This window comes from Anastrepha ludens, chromosome 6 (assembly GCF_028408465.1).
Source record: "Anastrepha ludens isolate Willacy chromosome 6, idAnaLude1.1, whole genome shotgun sequence".
In the NCBI taxonomy this organism is placed as follows: Eukaryota; Metazoa; Arthropoda; class Insecta; order Diptera; family Tephritidae; genus Anastrepha; species Anastrepha ludens.
In genome coordinates this window covers 50,876,893-50,900,042 of record NC_071502.1, presented here as the reverse complement: position 1 = coordinate 50,900,042, position 23,150 = coordinate 50,876,893, and the positions used below count along the sequence as shown (strand labels likewise).

Sequence of the window (23,150 nt, the reverse complement as noted above, 5' to 3'; positions counted from 1 at the left end):
AAATATATATAAAACACAAGAAGTGCAAGAGGTTTTTTTTACTATATGAACTATTCTTTATACTAGAAATGCTATCCTACAGACTGAAAATATTACAGTAAGAATTACACTACTCAACCAATTTTCAACTTTTTATCTGTGCTCGCACTAAGTGGTTATTATTGATTTGTATTGATAACACTCGTTTACGAATTCTGAAATATCCTTGTACTCCAGATGCTACTATTAAATTTCTATGTAGAACCGCCTGCTGGCTCAAGTTACCGCTATTCAGCCATAAACAAAAAATTAAAGCCCTTTCAATCACGCACCTACACGTACATATATCTTACGAAGTGCTTGAACGATCTATACAGTGCTACAGGGAAAGTCTTCCTACAGACTTAAGGGGTTATACGCAGTTATGAAGCAAATAAAAGACGGGTTGTCAAGGATTTATCCTGAAGAAACTTCAGAATATTTTAATTTGAAAATTTTTGGCGGTTATAAAAGCATCCTTCAAGAACGTAACAAAATTTTTTATTTATGAAAATGTTGATTATAGAGCGCGCTGCAGGCGATTTCTGGAACCTCCTTTAAAAAAAGACGATTTACGGTGTACATCGTAACTCAGGATTGGATTATCTGAAATCAAAAAACCAAACAAATTTTGTTAATATATTAGATTATCTAGTAATTAATCGTTCGGCTAATCAAAATAGTGAATTTTCACAAAATGGCAGCTTTTAAAAGAAATGATTTCGATTTTTACGTTAAAATTTGGCCGTAAATTGATTATAAAATGGAAAATAAGTATCAGATTTACAAAAGGAACGATTAATTACTAGAAAATGTATCTTTAAAGATTGGGTTAAAACGGTTGACCGATCAAACAAGCCGTTTTCGAGATATCGTGTACACCGACTTGAAAAATGCCGTTTTGAAAAAAACACGTTTAAAGTTTCAATACCTACCTTAAAACGTGCCGAGGCATCTCTACATATTTAGGTATAACTCCGAAAGTATTGCTTAGATCTACTTCAAATTTCGTGCGTATACTTTTGAATATATGTACATTACAAAAATGCAATAAAAAAAATCGATTTTTTTGAAAGTCATAACTGCGTATAACCCCTTAAGGACATTCTCTTTAAGAAAATTTCGGATTAAATTTGTATATGGCATGAGGTCCACACTCAACCGCTTTCGATATATTTAAAAAAAAAAACATATTTTTTTGCCGTACGTCTTCTTCTTCTTCTTCTTAATTGGCGCGATAACCGCTTACGCGATTTTGGCCGAGTTTAACAAAGCGCGTCAGTCGTTCTCGTGCTAACCAGCGCCAGTTGGACACACAGTGAAGCCAAGTCCTTCTCCACCTGATCTTTCCAACGCAAAGGAGGCATCATCTGCATATTCCAGATCTTCGAGACTGGTGCCCATTCTCCAGATAACTCCACGGTTTACAAAGTCAAATATTTGAAAAATACAGTCCACTACAACGATAAATAACAAAGGGGACAAGATACACCCTTGTCGCACTCCAGTAGTGACACTGAAAGCTTCACTGAGCTTTCCATTGTGAAGAACTCTACAATTCGTACCATTGTAGCTATTTCTAATTAGATTTGTGATTTTTCTCGGTATACCTAACCCATTTAAGGCTTCCCATATGTATTCTCTTTTCACAGAGTCAAATGCCTTTTCATAATCCACGAATGTCATATATAGTGTGGTATTATATTCAATACATTGCTCAATTATCACTCGCATAGTGTTGATGCTACTAATGCAGGAACCGTACTGCTGGAATCCGGCTTGTTGCTTACACAGCTTACTATTTATTGGCTCAACAATGCGGTCTAAAATGATTTTATTAAATATTTTGCCAACTGCCGACAACAGTGCTATACCGCTTATAATACAATAAATAAATTTAATTTAACTATTCCGATTTTGTTTGCTTATAGCTGAAGTGTCGTCGATTTGCTCGAAATCTGTGAAATTGGAATTTTACCTAATTAATTATACCCAAACCACAATTTGATACTTTTTGTCGATATCAAAATACAATGCAAATAGATGCAATAAAGAACTCGTAATCTGTCTTCCCTTTGCAAGCAAATCAATTTGTGTCTGCGTGTGCTTTTAAACCACATATTTCATTTAAATCCCGAATGTCCTTAATTATGCTAATCAATGAACGCACACGTAAACGCAATTAATTAACCAAATGGATTTGAGATTTCAGGAGGCGAGTCAATACTGAAATGGAATGCAATAAGCTGTGCGTGGGGTATTTACCCACCTTTTTTATTTGAAAGCGACGCGTATGCCATTGTACTCGGGTATGTCATATTACAACGCTCGAATGTTCACCGTGGGTTCGAATAGTGCTACGAATTCGAGAGATCCAATTTTCATTGACTCTGTGGCATAGATCCGGCTTAATTTGTTTAATGAGCTACAAAGGGTTATGTTGGCTTGCAAGGCATAGACCGCAACTTCAGAGAACTGTACGAGAAGTAGTGTAGCGTCGTCTAACTCCAAGATCATAGCGACCACTATATAGCACTGTCAGATCACCAGTCCCCTTAATTCGTTCAAAATAAAGTTTTAACATTTTGTCATGCGGTTTATTCGTGCAACAATCTTTTTGATATTTGGGCAGTATCATCTCGGTGTCAGGCGCCTCAGCCGAAGACATCAAAAACCACATTAGGAAAGCTCTAGCAACATTTGGCAATACTTTCGTCCAGTCTGGAAAACATTACACATTTCGGAACACCCGAAACTGAGAATCTTTGATTTTAATGTCAAATCATCTTTACTCTAGGCCTGTGAACCGAGGAATGCAACAGAGGCCGATACAAATGTACTGCAAGTTTTCATTAATCGATGAAATGTGATGACTTAACAACAGCCACATAGCCCAAAGGCAACCGTAGACGAGGAAGGCAATCGAACACACACTTGAAAACGGTTGTTGGATTTGGAAATGCTCGCCATGAATTCAACCTATAATGAAGCTATAAGACTGGCGCCAAACAGATCTGAATGGATTTGAATTCAAGGAATTTGTTGTGACCATTCGTTTCTCCCTGGGACCATAGGAAATAATAAGAAAATAGTTAAACAATAAAATATTGGAAAAATAATAATTTTTTGATTAATAATAACATCTAAAAGTTCATACATTAGTGAGAATTAATTGAAGAACGAGATATATTTATTAAGAAATTTACAAATCGTACCAGTGGATATGACACAGAAAGTAATGGGACCTACTGAAAGGTAAAGAGAGCAAACGGTTAGTCTTTTACTAATGTTAGCCCCTGCACTAATACTGCGGAGGTCGAATGCCAAACTGTTCATTAGTACTAAGCATATAATCTGTTAAAGCGGAGGAATTAAATGAAGTATAGTAAAGTAATAAGGCAGTCGCCATAGTCGAATGGGTTGGTGCGTGACTACCATTCGGAATTCAGAGAGAACGTAAGTTCGAATCTCGGTGAAACACCAAAATGAAGAAAAAGTGTTTTCTAATAGCGATGGCAAGCTTCCGACTGTATTTCTGCCATGAAAAAGCTCCTCATAAAAAATATCTGGCGTTCGGAATCGGCTTCAAACTGTTGGGCCAACATCAAGACGCCACAAGTAGGAGGAGGATCTCGACCAGACACCTAAACTGGGTGTCCGCGCAAATTATATATGTACTATTATATATATATATATACATATAGCGGTACTATATTTCGCTCTGCATGGTATAAGAAGAATGCCATTCATTCACAGGCATGCGTATGTGTGAGAGCGCTAACTGATGATTTGACGGCTGTCATTTGGAATCGCAAACGTATACTTAAATTTTAATGACACTCATAATACACTAATGCGTTTTTAGATTGATAGGTTAGATTATTAAGTTATAAGCATAGTAGGGGAAAGTACATACACTCACACATGCGTAAGTGTGTATATAACAAATCAATCAAATCCCTTACGAGACTTACGCTACCACCAAACTGTGGAGCTACACCAACCAGTCCAAGCCTTTACGCGAAGGCAAAATCAGAAGAAATTTAAACAACTCATAAACCTCCATAATAACAAACTGAGAATACTTACTGGCATTGACTCTGAGTAACAATTCTTGTCGATTCTGTGAACTATCTCCAGAAAGATGCGGTGCTTTAGAGCAAAGAAGTAGTAAATATCACGACTTGCTACAACCAGAAGAAAGGCACATAAACCTAAACCGCATTTATTTGTTTATTGAGACCACTGCTTGAAAGAGGGATTCTGATGAGTATAGTTCGAAAGATCGCCAAGACTGAGGAGTGCGCGCCCACTTGTTTCTAATTTAATTTAGGAAACGCTTGAGCCATTGTTTAATAAATCTTTGGCAACAAATTTTGTTATAAGAAACTTTTTTTCTCAAATTAAAATATTTAAAAAAAGTTCTACTTTATTAACTCCCTATACAAATAAATTTAGTTTATTTAATTCATTATCTAACTAATATCATCTATTTCTATCTCTCTCTTATACATTTTCTTCTCTCTCTTTCTGTAGATGGTTACCAAAGTCTGCGATGCGGCCAGTAGGGCCTGACGCCTCACACACCGACTGCATATTGGTTGTTGGTGTTTCCCGTCCGAAATTAGCTGTAGTCTTTCTAACAGTTATGTTAGTATCACTATTTCTCACCTTTCATGTCCTCTACGATAGCGCTGTTTATAATATACAAGCCGCACAAGCCATTACCGAACATCATCGATTACGTTTGCTGAGCAGCGCTGGCGGTGGTGGCGGCGGTGGTGGTAGTGGCATTAACAACAACAATCATTTACCTGAATTCATTAAACCCGCTGCGGCAGCAGTGGCAGCAGCAGCAGCATTAGCCGCAGTGCCCTCCTCGAATCAGATTAGTCATCCAATGGTGTTTCCATCGAACCGCGTTCATTTTCCAAAGACCAGCCGACGATTGCCACAGGTAGGTACTCGTATTGCAAGTAAACGGTCATATTCTCGTATATATGTATATACAGATACTAATGAAATACAATTAATTTTTGAAAGAAATTTTAAACCTAAAAATAAGCTCTATTATTTGCTCAATTAGTTAATTACCTTAAAAATTTCAACCAATAGAATAAATGAAGTTATCGCGTGATGAAACTTTTTTGAATTTTTTATTAGTGAAAAACAAGTAATTTGAAACTTGGATTTCTCGTGGCGCAATTTCTTAGGTATTTATTTATAGACGCTTTTCTGCTTATAACTTTCAGGCGCTTATCATTGGAGTTCGAAAGTGTGGCACGCGCGCTCTCCTAGAAATGCTTTACCTGCATCCTCGCATACAAAAGGCTGGTGGTGAAGTGCACTTCTTTGATCGTGATGAGAACTATATGAAGGGTTTGGAGTGGTATCGCAAGAAAATGCCGCACTCATTTCGTGGGCAAATTACTATCGAAAAAAGTCCGAGTTACTTCGTATCGCCAGAGGTAAGAAAGTTAATTTTAATGATTAAAAAAAAAAAGCAATAGTTTAACGCACTCGATGAAAACTAAAGATTATATAAATATAATGAGGCTAACGAAAACTAAAGCAAAGGATTTCATGGGAAGTGAGTTACCGGTTGACAGTTTGATTGAATCAATATGTGATTGCCAAAGATTTAGAATCCAGGAAAAAATGAGGGAGAAACCGATTTTTTAGAAAATTATACTGGAAAGGCATTTCAATTTAATAATATAAAACTGCTTAGTTTATACACTTATGTTCACATAATTAAATCAATGTTCGCAATATTTTTCAATGTAAAGTCTTTTCGTAAATTTTTTATAAAAATATATTGTAGTTTATTCCATTGAAAACCCGTGTACTTTAAAATTCACAAAAAATTAACAAAATTAAAAAAGATCTCAACAAATTTAGAATTTTTATTAAGAGCTTTTAGCAAATTTCTGGGTACGAAATTTTTCATAAAAGCTTAAACTTGCGCTTTGTTATACTGAATTCGCTTACGCGATTTTGGCCGAGTTTAACAAAGCGCGCCAGTCGTTTCTTTCTCGTAATAACCAGCGCCAGTTGGACACATCAAGTGAAGCCAAGTCCTTCTCCATCTGATCTTTCCGACGCAGAGGAAGCTTTCTCTCTACCACCAGCTGGTACCGCATCGAATACTTTCAGAGCCGGAGCATTTGTATTCATTCGGACGATATGACCCAGCCAGCGTAGCCGCTGGATCTTTATTCACTGCGCTATGTCTATGTCGTCGTAAAGCTCATTGTTCCATCGCCTGCGATACTCAGAATCTTTCTCTCAAACACGTCATCGCACGTGTCATCGTCCACGCTTCTGTGCCAAACGAGCCTTATACACTCTTAGTTTTGTTCGTCGCGAGAGGACTTTACTACTAAAGTACCTACTTAGTTCAAAGTACCATCTGTTGGCAAGAGCGATTCTTCGTTGAATTTCCAGGCTGATGTTATTATTGGTGTTAATGCTGGTTCCTAAAAAATCGAAGTATTTTACAATCTCGAAATTATAACTGTCAACAGTGACGTGGGTGCCGCCGACTGTTTGTTTGAAGACAGGAGGTACTTCGTTTTGTCCTCGTTCACCACCAGACGCATTCGCTTTGCCTCTTTATCCAGTTTGGAAAAGGCGGAACGAACAGAGCGGTTGTTAAGGTCGATGATGTAATTATGCTCGGCATACGCCAACAATTGTCCACTCTGCGATTAAGATCTCCGGGCCGCACGATTTTTTCGTACATGAAATTAAAGAAGTCACACGACATCGAATCCCCTTGTCTGAAACCTCATTTGGTATCAAATAGCTCGGAGAAGTCATTCCCAATGTCGTTTAACAAAGCGGTGTTAGTTTTGCGGGAATACTAAATTCACACATTGCGGCATTTGTTTGTCGGTGTTTGTCGATTCTCCTTTCATGGGTATTTTTCAAGACTTGCCGTGTTGTGAATATCGGGTCGGTTGTGATTTTTCCAGGCGTAAAGCCACACTATTTGTAAATGAAAGGGCTTAAATAATACATACCCAGAAGTTTTATGCTTGAAAAGTTTAATCATCAAAAGTCTTTTTGTATTGAAGCCATGTCTACTGGATTCCATTTATTATGAATCCGAACTTTCAAAGTGTCAAAAGGCATACCCCAGCAAGCCACTTTTTGAAGGTAATTGTAAGTAAATTAATTACACTTTCTCATTTTTTACGCCCTAGCATAAGATGTAACACCCTGTAAAAATTAAGTAACAAGTAACGACTCGGATTGTTAGATTTTTGCTACAAAGAGGTGGTATCGAACGCTTATATCCATCAGTCTGACACTTTAACTCAAATAAACCATCTACTCCGCAAGTCCCGACCTCCACCTGGTTCAGTAAATCGTCGCTAGCCAGTTTATGTTAACCTCTACTTCGGTTGCTTTTCAAATACAGCCCATCGAAAATGACATCAACTTGGCTCTCCCTCTTTCTTTTTTGGTTTCGACACCACCCCATTAGGTCCCGTCGGCCTCATCGTTTATCAAACTAGTTTAATGCCTACTTCTTTGGGCACATTTATTTGCCTGGTATCGCCAATTTTGTTGTTGCTTATCTCGCTGCATGGCACTATCGATCCACTTCTGGTTCTAGTTTCGTAATTTCTGTTTTACAGGGTATTCTGTTATAGATTAAAAAGGCTATAGGAATATAAGATTTTAAGACTCATTCTTATTTCATGACGACCTAAAAGTTGGCGTTCAACCTGAAGGTCCTAGGAATGGCAGCAATTTCTATTTTTCTCTTGACTCACTACGTACATAGGTGCTACTAAAAAAAACTAATATATATATTTTGATGTAGATGTCTTATGTCTTACGAAAATACAATAAATTCGTTTGAAAGCTAATAAAAATATATTTTTTGTTTTTTACCAGACACTTCAATGGAGAGAGGAAAGCTAAAAAAATTAAAAAAAAATCCGGTTACGCTGTTTGTTAAAAAAATAAAGTGTTAACATGAAACTATAATGACATTTGTCGAAATCGCTTACTTAAGTAGCGTTAAATTTTAAACTTTATGTTGATTATTTGTTGCTTGAACTTGGAAACAGCATATAACATAAAATTCTGAAAAGAAAAAAATATCAATAAATCGCTTAGAAGACTACGCAAATAGGAAAACGAAATATTTTAAGAAAATTGCCCGACACTGAAAAATAGAACACCAATTCCGTGATTTATGGTCCAAAATTAATTTTACGGGTCTCAGCATTTTTATATGACATTTCAGTGTCCGTATAAGGATAATAATATAACAAGTTGTAGTCTAGAACTAGATTTAAATTTGGCTTTATTACCTTTAAAAAAGTTTTCTCATTTGATATTTCATTCACTTTTACGATATAGATGCATACAAAATCTATAAAATATGCTTGGTATATTTAGATCTATAATTTCTTGTCTGCATGTGCAAAGGTGAAGTTTTTATATGGTGAAATATCTAGTTAATTGTATACTTTAACAACACCTTTGTTGCTGCTTTGTGTCACCTTTCCGCTTCAATACTTGCATATTCTGCTATTGCTATTGCTATTCCCTCTGCGCTGCTTATTGTTCCATTAAGTTATTTTGATGTTTGATAATTAAAGCAATCGATTTTCTTACTTTCCTTCTGTCCCTTCATTTAAGAAACTTTCAATTAGCAAGAAGTTTCCTTTAGGTAAGCAGTAACTTTCTAATTGCTTATAATTTCTTGTGCATTTCATTAGCAAAGCGACGCTGTGGAAAAATGTGCAATAACTTTTCTTAGTTCTCAAGTAATTACAACGAACATTTTATTTTGTATGGCTTATTATAGATTTGTTGTAAATAAATAGTATCCTGAGTTACTTAAGTGTACATATTAAGACGAATGTGGAAGATGGAAAGCAGAATTATTGAATGAAGTCTATACACATATCTTTTGCTTTGAAATATATTGCTATGATTGACTGAAATTACTAAGAGCTTTGTCGTTGATCATACAACCAAAAAGATCGAACAAAGTACACTTTTGGGATCGCAAATAACAGGCAAATTTATGCAATTAGGCTAATTCATATGCTTTGATGAGTGAATAATTCACAAGAATCGTTTTAATTGCCACAAGAATGGCTACGCTCACATGCTTTGGTGCGAAGGCACACGCTAGTAAATATGTAGTTTAAATGTTGGATGATTTAAATGTTGAACCAAAAGCGGGTTACCATATAGATATGCATTTTCTTTTCAGTAAGAGCGCTTCAACTTTTGAACTTTTTTGAATAAAACACAAACGGTTTGACTTTTTTAACTAATTTTTTTTTATTATTATCGAGTTTGAACATATACATTTAAGTATGAAATTCGATTTCTTTTGCATGACCACCGCGTGCACGTTTTACGAAGTCCAATCGTTGAACCCAATTTTCGACCACTCTTTTGCATAAATCGGCCGAAATTCCAGCAATTTCGCGTTCAATATTGGGTCTGAGCTCACAAATCGTCGCCGGCTTGTTACTGTAGACCAATGACTTCACATAACCCCAAAAGGGGACGGCTTGTTAAATGGACCATAAAATGGCCGTAATGCTCTTAAAGTAGCAGAACGATTATTTTCATAAAAAATTTGCACGATTTGCAATCGTTGCTCAAGTGTGTAGCGTTCCATGAAGAAATGTATACTAATGAAGTTTACAAATGACAAGCGAAAAATAAAAAATATTGCGTCGTTCGCCCTCCCTATCGGAAAAAAGTTGAAGCGCACCTATTGAATAACCCTTTATATATATATATTATATATATAATTGCCATACACCTTTTTTGGATGTTTGACCCAACTCCTCCTCCTATTTGTGGTGTGCGTCTTGATGTTGTGCCACAAACGGAGGGACCTAGACTTTTAAGCCGACTCCGAACGGCAGATATTTTTTTATGAGGACCTTTTAACGGCAGAAATTCAATCGGAGGCCTTTCATTGACTGCCAAGGGGCGAACGCTGTTAGAAAAAACTATTTTCTTCTGTTCTTATATACCCCGCGCTAAATAACTATATCACGGGACTTATTGACAGGTTCACTTTTAGTTCATTACACTAAAAAATCATATAAATTCATCTTTTAAACTTACTGCGAATTTAATAAAAATCGACAAATTTACACCAAACTATCACTCATTGACCCAGAATTTTTGGAAATATTTATTGTAATTATGTAGTTTAATAGCCGATTGAATTTTGATACAATAAAGTGTAAGCTTGAGTTGATTTTACAGAATTTTTTTTTGTTTTCTTCCACACAAAAAAATATGCATTTGACATATATAGGAAATGCACAACATCGTCGAAGGAAAAATTGTCAAAAATCAAATGTTATTAAAAATTATGAAATTTGAACCAAAGTTTGTGGAATTTCTTTAATTAGTACAAAATTTGAGGCTTGCATTTATATGGTTTTGTATGAGAATAAACTATGTTTTCATAAAAAATTTATTAAAACTATTTAAGAAAAAAATGAGCCACTATTTGAACCGAACATCCTTTGTTATCCTTTGTTGGGTGTGCAGTTGAAGTCAATCTCCAACTCTTGGTGTGCGTCAAAATGACTTTCTACATGTGGACGAATGTACAGCTCTATGCCCCCCTTGAACACCAGATATTCTTTTATGAGGGCCTTTTTCATGGCTCAAATACATTCAGAGGCTTGTAATTGCCTGCAGAGAGGGAGGACAACCCGTTTCTATCATTTTGTTCTTTTATACCTGCAGTAGATTTTGAATCAGAACCTTCCCGATTGGTAGTCACGCACAAACTTTGTTGGGTATGGCGGTCACTAATCACCAGTTCTTAAGCAGTGGGAAAATTGCCCAAATATCGGTTCGATTCGACGATTTAGATGAATTTACTAACATTTTCGACTATAGGCTAACGAGAGTATAGGTACCTTATCTTTACTATACTTTTTCCTGTTTCATTCGAAACAATAATCTTGATACCATTGCAAAGTAAGTAAGGTGGAGGAAAGTAATAGGATGGAAGGTAAAGTAGGCTTTGACTATTTGTGAAATTACGATTACTGAGTTAAGGTTGTGCTAACGGATCTATAATGTTGATGAAATTTAATATTAAAGCATAACAAAGAATGCCTAAGTCTTAGCCCCACACAGCTGACGGAAAAATGATGTAAAAAAGGATAGTATCCTGCGATAAAATATAGTATCCTGTGAGGAAAAAAAACTCCCCCAATTCCATTCCTCAACCCCAAAAACTTATCCTTTCCTTCCTAACTCCTGCACAATAGCGCGCATTATTTGCATTGTGGCTGCTAAAACAAGCAAAAAACAAAGAAAACACGCAGTGACATATTTCAGCAGTGGGGCCAGGAAGGAAGCGGGCGATCGCGGTAATAGCGCAGACACACGAAATTTAGGAAGTCCTCAACCATCTGTGCGATCCTTCTGTCAGAAAAATGTGAGACACAGATGGCGCTTAAGCAGTAAGAAGGCATTTTTCCTAAGCAACGACATGTGTTCATTCCCACTACTTAGGACTGGTAGCGGCAGGCTAATCACATAGCCTGTCATAAATCAAAACATATTAACGAAACCAACGCAAGACTGAGTCTTGTCGAGGCTCTATGCTCCCCAGAGGAGTGAACAAGGAAAAACAAATCCTGTGAGGACACCCACGAAACTCGAGAGCTGAGATTTCGTCATTCTCAGAAGATTCCTCCGAACTGATCCGATGGCCGGAAGAATTTCGCGAACTTAGAAGTTTATGTATCATACTTGGCTAGGAGCTCGCTGAGTTGTCGCGAAGCCCACCTTTCAGCAGACCGCAGGTGGTCAAGGGGATTCAAAGCCTCTTCTTTTGCTAGGATACTACCTCAAAGGGTCCTTGTCTGGTCATCAGCCTCGCAGTTTCGCGCAATGTCGATATAACCTGGTACCCAGATAAGCCTTATGAGAATTTAGATGCTATTGAATGTAAAGCAATTTCAAGGGCAACGTCATTGAGCCCAGAGTCCTAATTGCCGCTTCGCTATCGGAGTAAATATTTACTTTTGAGACAGTTAATACCCAAGTGAGTAGCCAATCAGCTGCTTCTCTGAATGCGGCTGCCTCTGCTTGGAACTTCAGAAATTCAGTAATATGATGGGGAGCTCCTCGTGGAATACTTCTTTTTGGCCGCCATCCCTTCCTTATAACTTCGAGCCATTTGTGAACGGGTTCGCCAGACTCTGTCTCCAAATGTTGCATCTTAATGGAATGTGAGTGGAGAATTTTCCGCTTGGACTAAGCGGTGGTGTACTTTTCACCTTGGTCGCAGTGGTATTGAAAATCCTATAAAACTATTTATATTTCACCACCGTGTCGGATATAATACTTATTTTTTTATGCATAACGTCACCTTTAAGTATATATATTATGACCCGTCGGCAACGGACCTTGGCGACATATACTTCAAGAGATATGATTCACTAAAGTCATTTATTTACATACCCTATGACCAGAAAGTAACGGGTATATTTAAATAAAACAAAACAGATTTAAATTTCAGGCAAATTTATTTTATCTCCTTCAAAATATGGCCTGTCTATGACAACACACATCTCCCAACGTTTAACCCAGTCCTCCATGCACCGCTGGTATGTCGACGAAGGGATGGCCTTTAGCTCCTTCGTCGCATTCTCTTTGATATCCTCTATCGACTGAAATCTCCTTCCACGAAGTGGTAACTTCAACTTGAAAAACAAGTTGGGGGGCCATATCAGGTGAATACGGTGGGCCTTTACTTGATGTTTGGTCAAATAATCCAGCACAATTTGGGCTCGGTGCGATGGCGCATTATCATTATGCAAAATCCAAGAATTGTTGGTCTACATTTCCGGCCGTTTGCGACTTACAACAGCTCTCAAACGCTTCAAACCGGATAAATAATATTCTTTATTGACTGTCTGGCCCGATGGAAGATTCTCATGGTCCACTACGCCTTGGAAACCGAAGAACTAAGTTAATTAAACATTCCCGGAACTTTTTAATCATAGGGTATACTTAATATACCCAGTCAACAGGAGTTCTCCGAGAATTCAGATAGCAATCGAGGTGTTAGATAGCGAGATTTCAGAGTGAACTTTCGGCGGTCGTCAGGGCGTACATTTCAGTAATCACTGCATGAGCATCCCAAAATGGTATACACCATCGCAATTTTCTTCTGCGATGTTTAGAAACATTATATTTTGTATGCATGTCTAAATGCCGTACGAATCTACATGCGCTCTGGTTTATTTAATATTTTCGCACCACTTTTCCCAACTACCCTTCAGTGGCTCTTTTGCGCTTTAACTGACAATCTACTATGAATGTGCGTTGTTGAAAATCCATATTTTAATATTTTATTTTATAATTAAAAGTATTTTCCGCCAAGCTGGGTGCAAAAGCTGCAAATTAAACTGCGAGCATATACGATATTCGTACATAGTATACACGAAACTGTAGTCTCAATCTGTAAAATCTGAGCGTGAACAAAGTGAGATGAGCAGAACGAGCAAAGCATTTGAAATGCACTGACCAACAGTTTTCCACAATCCGCAGCACAAACTTTCATATATTGATATATACGTATGTACATATGTATGCGCGTTTGAACGAGTGCAAGGTCCGTCATATGCGCCCTGCATACTATCGCTGTAGTAAAAGACCATACAGCAAATATGATAGTGCATGCACTGGTATTAGCTGAAAAAAGTCTTACTAGTTCGAAAGTGACTACAATTTTACTAGTTCCAAATTCTTTATTATTGGTGTATGGCGAGCAAATATTCTGCTGTTACTATAAATAAGAGTGCTGCAAACGTTAAGGATGCACTCAATGCGGACTAGACGAATATAAATGTTGAACTAGTTAACTTTTTGTCAGTTATAAACTAGTTTATCAGCCAGTAAAATACTGATACCGAAACTGACAACTGACTTTTCGTAGGACAACGCCATGCTAAAAATTGACAGCATTGGGAAAATATAGAGCACGCACTCCAGCTGCAAAGAAAACTGTCAGTCGCCAGTCTAGAGCTAGTAAGTTTAACTGCAGGGATAAATTGCACTTTCCGCCATAGGTGTGTGTGCGTAAGTGTCTATGCATGTGTGTATTCACAAAGTGTCTGTTGCATGCATCATTAAAAATGAAAGGAAAATAGCTGACTTAACTGGACAACAGAGCAAAATGGGTGAGATAGAAATATAACTGGTGTGTATGAGTTGCTAAAGAGGGCCGAGACGAGAGTGAGCGAATGAGTTAGTGTGAATGAGGGTGATGAGATGGGCAGTAACTTGTAACTGAGTTGGAAAGGGTATTTACAGAAAATTACACAGTACACAAAAATTCAGTTAAAAGAGAATTTCAAATGTTCGCAGTAAATGCTGCATAGCGATGAAATTCAGCAGCAACAACTTTGAAATAGCTGTATACATATTTAAAAGTAGCGGCTTGTAATCTCGGACACATCGTCGAAACAATAAAAAAAATATGTGAAAAATCGCAAAGTGAATGGATGCAGTGAACGGCTTAGTGATAGCGTGCATAAATTGTGTTTATTTACGTGCATACCCTGCAGGAAAGTGAATCTGAATCTATAATAAATAAATTTCTGGTTGAAAACTAAGTGGATTTCATCAATTGAGAAGCATTTCAGTATTCAAGTTCCGGGTAATGGCATATTTTTTCAGAGTGGAACCAATAAAATTTATGTATATAATCACACATCTCACATATCACAAAAGTGGTGTTATGCGATTGCCACGGCATGTGAAGTAGTCAATGTCTTTCGTCAGCCGAATTGGAATAAGTAAATTATTTAATTTAAAAAATAATACTATGGAAAAATGTTGGGGTTCTTCTTTAACCCTCTGTCTACCTCAAAAAACTAGCATTACTTACAGTTCTGCCTAAAAAGTTTACATTAGCAAAGAATTTAATTAAAAAAAATTATATTAATATAATTAGCGTTGAGTCGGGTGCTTGCTAGGCGGGGAGTAATGCTTAGTGAGCGGTCTGATATTTTTTAACGCTTTCTCTGGATGAAATTCACAAAATTAACCAAATTGAAATGTAATTAATCGCTTGACTATAAGCCTTTAAGACAAAAAACTAACGGCTGCACCTGAATACCAGAAACTGCAGTGTCGCTATTATGTACGCTATGATCAGAAAGTACCGGGAATGTTTAAATATATAAATAAAACATAGCTTAAATTCATTCAAATATATTTTATCTCGTTCAAAATATGACCCGTCTGAAGGAACACACATTTGGCAACGTTTTACCCAGTCCTCTATGCACCCCTGGTAGAATGATGAAGGGATGGCCTTCAGCTCCTTCTTCGCATTCTCTTTGATCCCCTCTAGCGACTGAAATCTCCTTCCACGAAGTGGTAACTTCAACTTGGGAAACAAAAAGAAGTCGTACGGGGCTTTATCAGGTGAATACGGTGCTTGCACGATGGTATAAAAAGTGACAGATGTGGGTCTTACAGTCCTACCAACATAAGAAAAAAATATGGACCCGTTCTCACGTGCGCAGTTCGTTTAAATTAAACATTCCAGGTACTTTCTGATCATAGGGTATATATGGGGTGTTCCTTAAGAGTTTGAGAACTTAATATGATAACACAAAACTGTAATATTGTTGGAGTGATTTTTTTTTTGTTATAATCTGGTAGATAACAGCATTTAATTTTTGAATATAATATTCGGCATACATGGTTCGTTCGAGCAATCCAATTTTTGACTGCCTTTTCCAATAATGGTGGCTTAAATAGTACAATAAATGGATTGTTAAGCGCGCTGTACTGCAAGTTGGGCCATCTTGTTGTTAAGCTGATTAATTTTTGAAAATAAAATTTCCGATAGCATGGCTCGAAAGCACTCTCCATTCACCGTAACGGCAGTTCCTTCCTTATTTCGGAAGGAAATTTTTTTAGTAGTCTATGAATTGCATGAATGCTCATGATTATTGGTCAAACCTTACTGAACAGCAATGTCAGCACAGTCTGGCATTCTCAGCTATCAAACCATAGTTATCGAAATCGATAGTTCTCATTCAGCTAAAAACACCCTATACATATAGTACATATATAAGATAGAGTCAGAGCAATGTTAAAAGTACACAATTACCAGCTTTACATAAATTATCGTACAGCTTGACTAAGTTGTTCCAGTGTTTGGAATATTACAGACAACAGAGTAAACAAAGTACTAAGTGACAGGTTACAGAGTTTAAAGGCATCAGATATTGATATGCGAATACAACAAAATCTCCCCACTCAATCCTGCCAAATGACCGTAAAATACCTAATTTGAAGTTAGCTCAAATTTCTCATTCTTTTAAAGTTTCTTCTGCACTTCCCTTAATTAGTAGAAATTCAACTTCGGTAAGTCCTAATAAAATTATACGCTTAAAATTTCTGCAGAGCATTTGAACCCTTTAACTGCCATTTTGAATTAACTTTCGGGTAAGTCTTTAAAAAGTAGTTCGAAAAACCCATCATTCAAGAGTAAAAGCGCAAAGCAAAAAATTTCACACTAAATTTTATTATAAGTATGTAAAAAGAAATAAGGTTGTCAAAAAAGTCTTGCGGTAGTTTTATTGAATTTTCAATTGTTCATAAAATTGGTTATAATAATGCGATTTAAGTCAAATATGCGCCGTTTTGTTCGATGACGAGTTCCCAACGAGATGCCAACTTCATAATGCCCCTATTATAGAAGCTCGCTTCCCTATTGCCAAAAAACTCGGAGAGCCAATTTTCACAGGACTCTCTTGTGGACAACTTCCGACTACCAAGCTCGTTCGCCATGGACAGAAATAGTTGGTAATCACATGGTGCGAGATCCGGACTATACGGTGGATGCAAAAGAACCTCCCATCCGAGCTCCCGAAGCTTCTGGCGCGTCACCAAAGATATGTGTGGCCTGGCGTTGTCCTGATGGAAGACAATTCGGCCTCTGTTGATCAAAGATGGCCTCTTCTGTATGAGTACTGCATTCAAGCGGTCCAGTTGTTGGCAGTACAGGTCCGAATTGAGCGTTTGGCCATAGGGGAGCAGCTCATAGTGGATGATTCCCTGCCAATCCCACCAAACACACAGAAGAACCTTCCTGGCCGTCAATCCATTCTTGGCCATCGTCTGGGCAGCTTCACCGCTTTTCGACCACGACCGTTTGCGCTTCACGTTGTCGTAAGTGACCCACTTTTCATCGCCAGTCACCATCCGCTTCAAAAACGGGTCGATTCAGGAGCGATTCGCATGCATCCATACGGCCAAAAATGTTTTTTTGCGTCAAGTCGTGTGGCACCCATACATCGAGCTTCTTTTTGAATCCAAGCTTCTTCAAATGGTTTATAACGGTTTGATGACTCATGCCTCGCTCTTGGCCGATGCTACGGCTGCTACTATGCCGGTCTCTTTCGATCAATTCAGCGATTTTATCGGAATTTTCGACGACAGACCTTCCGGACCGTGGCGCATCTTCGATCACCTCTGCACCAGAACTAAAACGTTGAAACCATCGTTGTGCGGTGGAAATGGAAACTGTATCGGGTCCATAAACTGCACAAATTTTATTGATAGCATGAGATGCATTTTTGCCTTTATCGTAGTAGTACTGTAAAATATGCCGTATTTTCTCTTTATTTTGCTCCATGTTTGCGACGCTATAACTCACGAACGACTAAAAGCAAACAACAATTAATCAAACACGTGTTAGCACGTGAAAAGAGCTTTCCAAAAAGCTGTAGCGTGAACCAATGCGACGAATACAACTAGAACTACGCGCTTGCAAAGACAAGCTTGCGGAAATACCGCAATACTTTTTTGACAACCTATATGAACTCTATTTTTAAATAATATTTAAAGTATACTGAAGTCGGATTTGACCACAAAAATTACACTTTAACTCAGGGTAAAAAAAAAAAATTGCGATGAGGTGAAGCTAACTCTCTTGGAGTTTGATTATCCGGCTATGAGTAGGTACAACTATTTCCAATTGACTTAGTTACGAGCATGCTCCAGTGTAGTCAACTAAAGTAAAATAACAAACGAAAAACAAATGAGGGCTTTACCTCTCCTTCATATCGAACTTAGGACGTCCCTTCACAGAATTTTTTTCCTTATTGAATATTTCCCTGCACGGTATCTATGTATATACATACATAATATATATTTAGATATATATGAGTATGCATGTGTATGCACCAACACACACAAAAAATCATCTGCCAGTACTAGCGGCTCCTCTGCTATTGTTTTCACTGTCCATTACAGCGCTAAAATTGAATTAATACAAATAAAGCAATTATTCACAAAGGGCGGGAAGCTTGATCGGAAGGGTGTGTGTACTCAACTTATGTAGAAAGAATAATTATTTGAATGAAAGAAGTAAACAATTTTTAATTCAAAATGGACAAAATGGACTGAAAATTAAAACACTATTTTTCGTAGAGCCACTCAGATTTTAGCCATTTACTCAGAGGATGCAAATTTTTTCCGGGAATATTTATTTTCTTGTAATTAATATTTATTATCAAAACAAATGTAGCAACGATACTATGTTGTGCGGTGTTATTTGCGCATATCTTAAATATCAGCCCAAGCGGAGCATTTGTCACGCTGATGGCCTGGAAAGGTTCGGTAGTTGTGTAATTTCTGGTCAGAAGAAAAGCGTTCTTGGGCCATTTAAAAAAAGTCCCCATTTGATATTTTATACCTACAAAGGGCATATAACCCAAAATCAATCAACTAGTAGTCACTCGTCAACCCACTCGACCACGGCGAAAATAAGGAGAGAGTCGGTTCTAAACCTCTGAAGCTTTGAAAGCCACATGCAGTACGTGAAAGACAATAGCACATCAACATTTTTACCAGTTTTGACTATTTTTCTTTCCTGTTTTTGAACTTTTATTATTTAATAATATACATAAAAATATAACTCGTTGTCTAACAAAAGCTGTATGAATCAGAGTTTGTGGCTTTATACAAAAATTAGAACAACTCTACGACTTTTAATTCGAGTGTCTCGAAAAATGTTTTTCATGCAGTTTCATAACTTATTAAATTTTAGTACGATTAAGTGTAAAAGATTAAGTGTAAAAGTTACACAAAAAGGTACTGAAAAATTTAATTGATTTTTTATAATTAATTTATCTGACGGTGTTACGTATTTTCTCCATACAACGAATGCACTGTTTCTACTTCGACAAGGCAGCCTCATATTGAAAGCACAGGTCTAGCGCTCGCCGCGTACTTCCAGCGGCAAGTAATGGTGCCCAGATTTCACCTTTTGCCAGCAGATCGTTTGCATTTATACATACCGATAGGAATACTTTCGAAGAACTGTGACTCAGTTCTATAACTCAGCTTTTAATCCAAAATACCACCCAGTAAGGCAGTCTTATTTGCAAGACCTAGTTGGACGCAGTTTTATTATTATTTTACATTGAGTGCTGGCATTTTCGTATCCTAATAAAGAGGTGGAAAAGAGTTCCACTATACTTGGGGGGACGCTCAAGTTGATAGCCGAGTATAGAGAATTAAAACGCATTAGTGGCAAGTTCGACCGAATTCCAGACCATAAAGTCGTATATAGAAACGTGGTAGTAGATTATTTGATTAAAAAAAACGGTAGCAGCAACACTAAGAGGGTCTGAATTCTTCTTTAGATACAGTGGAAAGACACAAAATATCAAAAACGAGTTCAGAGGAGAAGAGAGATACTAAAGAATTGCACTGAAACTAAACAGATGGATAGCGAGAGGCAAAGAATCAGCTGGGATAGTAAACGGAGAAGGATTCAGAAACAGATTATAAACACGCCGACGAATATTAATTTATCTACAAAGAGTTAGTTAAGGTATCTTCAGACATATGGCTGAATGAGTCACTGACGCAATTATTCGGCATTAGCGGAAATGGGAGAAGCTATCAACTTTATAGGTTTTAGTCTGTAAACTATGTTCGGTAGATAAAATAAATAAATACATCAAATATTTATGTCAAGATAAAGTATTATGAAGAAAAGGGCAGTAAGTTACAAGGCTGATCCATAGCGCAATTTCTTTTTAAATCACTGAAACCATTTGTTTCGACATATGATTGGGTTATTCAAAAAGGCAAACATTTCCAATATTTTTAAATACGACTTCATGCATACGACTACCTCGACAGGCTTCGCAGGAGCTTATTCCGTCTTCCGAATCTTGGTGACGGCTTGCAGCTCTATCCCATCAATAGCTTGCTCTATAATCGCCTTAAAGGCATGCCTCGTTAATGGATTGTTCGTCTGATATTGGCACTTCAAGGCACTCTACAAGAAAAAAATTAACGCCATCTAATTGTAGCTCCATGGTGGTCAATGGACATCGCCGAGACGGCTTTGGCGCTCAAAAGATCTATTGATCGATTGTGGCATGGGTGATGAGGCATAGCACACCAACCTGCTGAAAGAAAAGTTTGTTCAAGTCTACATGTTCAATTTTCAGCCAGAGAAAATCGTTTGTCATGCCTATGTAGTTCTTATCGGTGACCGAAATAGCGTTTCCAAAAGCATTTACAAAGAAAAATGGGTCACTTTTCAATAAATGCCAGCAGTTTGATCTCCAAAAGTCTTTCAGGCTTTCTAATCGAGGTAGCATATTTCAAGCTGAAATCTATGCTGCAACCAAAGCAGCTAAATTAGCGTTGGAATTTATTCCCCTCGACACTCACACAAACATTTTCATCGATAGTCAGGCTACTATTAAGGCAATAATGGCTGCAAGGACTACCTCGGAATACGTGCAACACTGTAGGTCCAAAATGGACGAGCTCGCGAGAATAGACAGATCACAATTTATTGCGTACCAATACACAAGGGAATAGAGGAAAATGATAGAGAGAGGGAAATGAGAGGCAACCGCTTGCCTAGGATGAGTACGTCGAACAAATATGCCTCGCTCTCAGTTTTGAAGACGGAGCTAGACGAGTAACTTACTCAGGAAGCGTAGTCTAAATAGAAAGCATCGACCGCCCACAGGAATGCCAGAATAATACTGCGTACGTGCAACGTGAAAACAACCAACTTTGTTCTATCACTTGCAAAGAAAAAATGTAAAATATTGCTTGGAGTACTGACGGGACGTTGTCAGCCTCCATATCATGCAGCAAAAATGGGGCAAGAAAGCGCACTTACTTTGCCACTGCTCTACTCAAAGCAAAACTCGTTGCAACTGCTGGGGATTTGTATACTTTCCATGTCTTAAGGATATTGCTGAAAAAAGTTTAAACTATTTATTACATATAATTCGCCAAGAAATGTATCACAAACTATGTCTAACGCGACTCCAACAACATTGATAGCACCACGGACCCTTGTGGTCTACATATGTGAGATCTACTAAGATTAGCCAGATATACCTAACCTAACCTTAAATAAACGCACAGTTTGGGCTACACATCATTGATTTTGGGAATAAGTTTGATATATTTTGAAAGGTTGTTCAGGCATGGAGAAATTAGTTTCATTCCCCGGAGATATGATGCTGATTCTTTGTCAAGATTTCAATCGGGAATAATCTTCAAGTCTCCAAATATGATATGAATAAAAGAAGAAAATAATATGTGGACTCTTCTATCTACACAAAACACATCTACTCAAATACTTTACTTATGACTCACATACTGAGCTTTAGATATGAAACCCATTCGAACCCCTCTTTATATTTCATTTTGAAGAATTTCTCTGAATTAGTTACACACGCCATGAATTTGCGATGAGAAAAAGTTAAATTGAAACGCTCCCCTTTAACTGTGTCTACTCTGCATGCCACAAAGAAAATTGTTAGCTCATGCCGTGGCTTAGAATGGTGATGTTGAATTTCCATTTATTTTTTGTAGCTACTCTGACAGCATTTGAAATATTCTTATCCATCACAGGCAAATTGAAAGATGAAGAATATAAATTTCACATCAAATGAAGCCACGGAAGTGATTGAAGATTTTACATAGAGTTTCTTCAAGGGCGCGCACACGTCCACGCACAAGCACTCAAACGCATTCGAATGCGTGCATAACTGCAACAAAGCACTTTCTGTAAAATCTTATCTCATTACACCCGAAAGCAATGAGTGTCGGGGAGTGTTGCTGCGTCAATCAAAGAGTGTTTAGTAAACCGAGTAGTCAGTCAGTAGTCTGAGTGTACAAGCAAATATATGTAGAATGTCAGTTTGATGAGCTGATTAAAGTGCAAAGTAGAAAACGTTGTTGCATGTTGCTAGCAGTAGTTGGTGCGGTAATACCAAGTTGTGGCATAATAAAATTCTGTCATGATACCAACTCACCAGCCCCTGGCTGCAACGCCTGTAAGTGCGCTAGCTATGCTCTTTCTATGCTCTGCACTCGCTCACTCACTTTCTCATTTCGTGAGTGTGTTTGTCAGCGTGTAATTTCACAAGCGGTGACTAGCTTAACGCTACAGCTTAGCGAATGTCTAAACTTTGTTGCATGCTCTTGCATTTATGCAGCATAGAAGAAGTGGCGTGACAGCCATGAAATTTCAAAGCTCAAATAACAAAAAAATAAATTAAGGCAAAGTGACTAGTACTCGTAAGCAGGGCCACTGTTAATTTTTGGAATTAAAAAAACTCATAGACAATGAGAGAAAACTCATAGACATGGACGGGCTGAATTTTAGTTTTAGCATATAAAAAAAGTGGGCGTGATTTTTGTACGACCCCAATAATAAGAATTTATGTCGTATCTGAATGAGGTAGGGAAAAATACGTGTATCAAATTTTGGTATGTTTTATTAAGCCCATAACGAGGCACACGCATGTATCCAAAAAAAAACGTGACTTTGCCCATTTTTAAATTCTTTATTGCATTGTATTTCTGTTTTTGGGCTAATTTTTTCTCTAGTTTCTTACGTGTAAAAAATTTCGAGTGTACTTTGCATGGAAGGAAATGCGAGCCACTGTTACCGAAAAAAATTGTTAAAATTCAAGGTTACTTTGTAGCTACTGGCAACTTGCACTTTATTACACTAAAAACAATGGGCTATAGAACTGCATATTTCTTCTACAAATTCTGATCAAAAATTTTGAAATTTTGGTGAA

The 23,150-nt window shown here is 37.4% G+C and overlaps 1 protein-coding gene across 1 annotated transcript in view; it reads left to right on the top strand.

Moving 5' to 3' along the window:
- Positions 1 to 23,150, top strand: part of LOC128867756 (uncharacterized) — a 90,194-nt gene that overhangs the window by 24,469 nt on the left and 42,575 nt on the right. The window contains exons 2-3 of the mRNA XM_054109226.1: positions 4,555 to 4,975; positions 5,271 to 5,486. Of these exons, the coding sequence (XP_053965201.1) occupies positions 4,555 to 4,975; positions 5,271 to 5,486 (637 nt within the window). The remainder of the gene's footprint in view (positions 1 to 4,554; positions 4,976 to 5,270; positions 5,487 to 23,150) is intronic.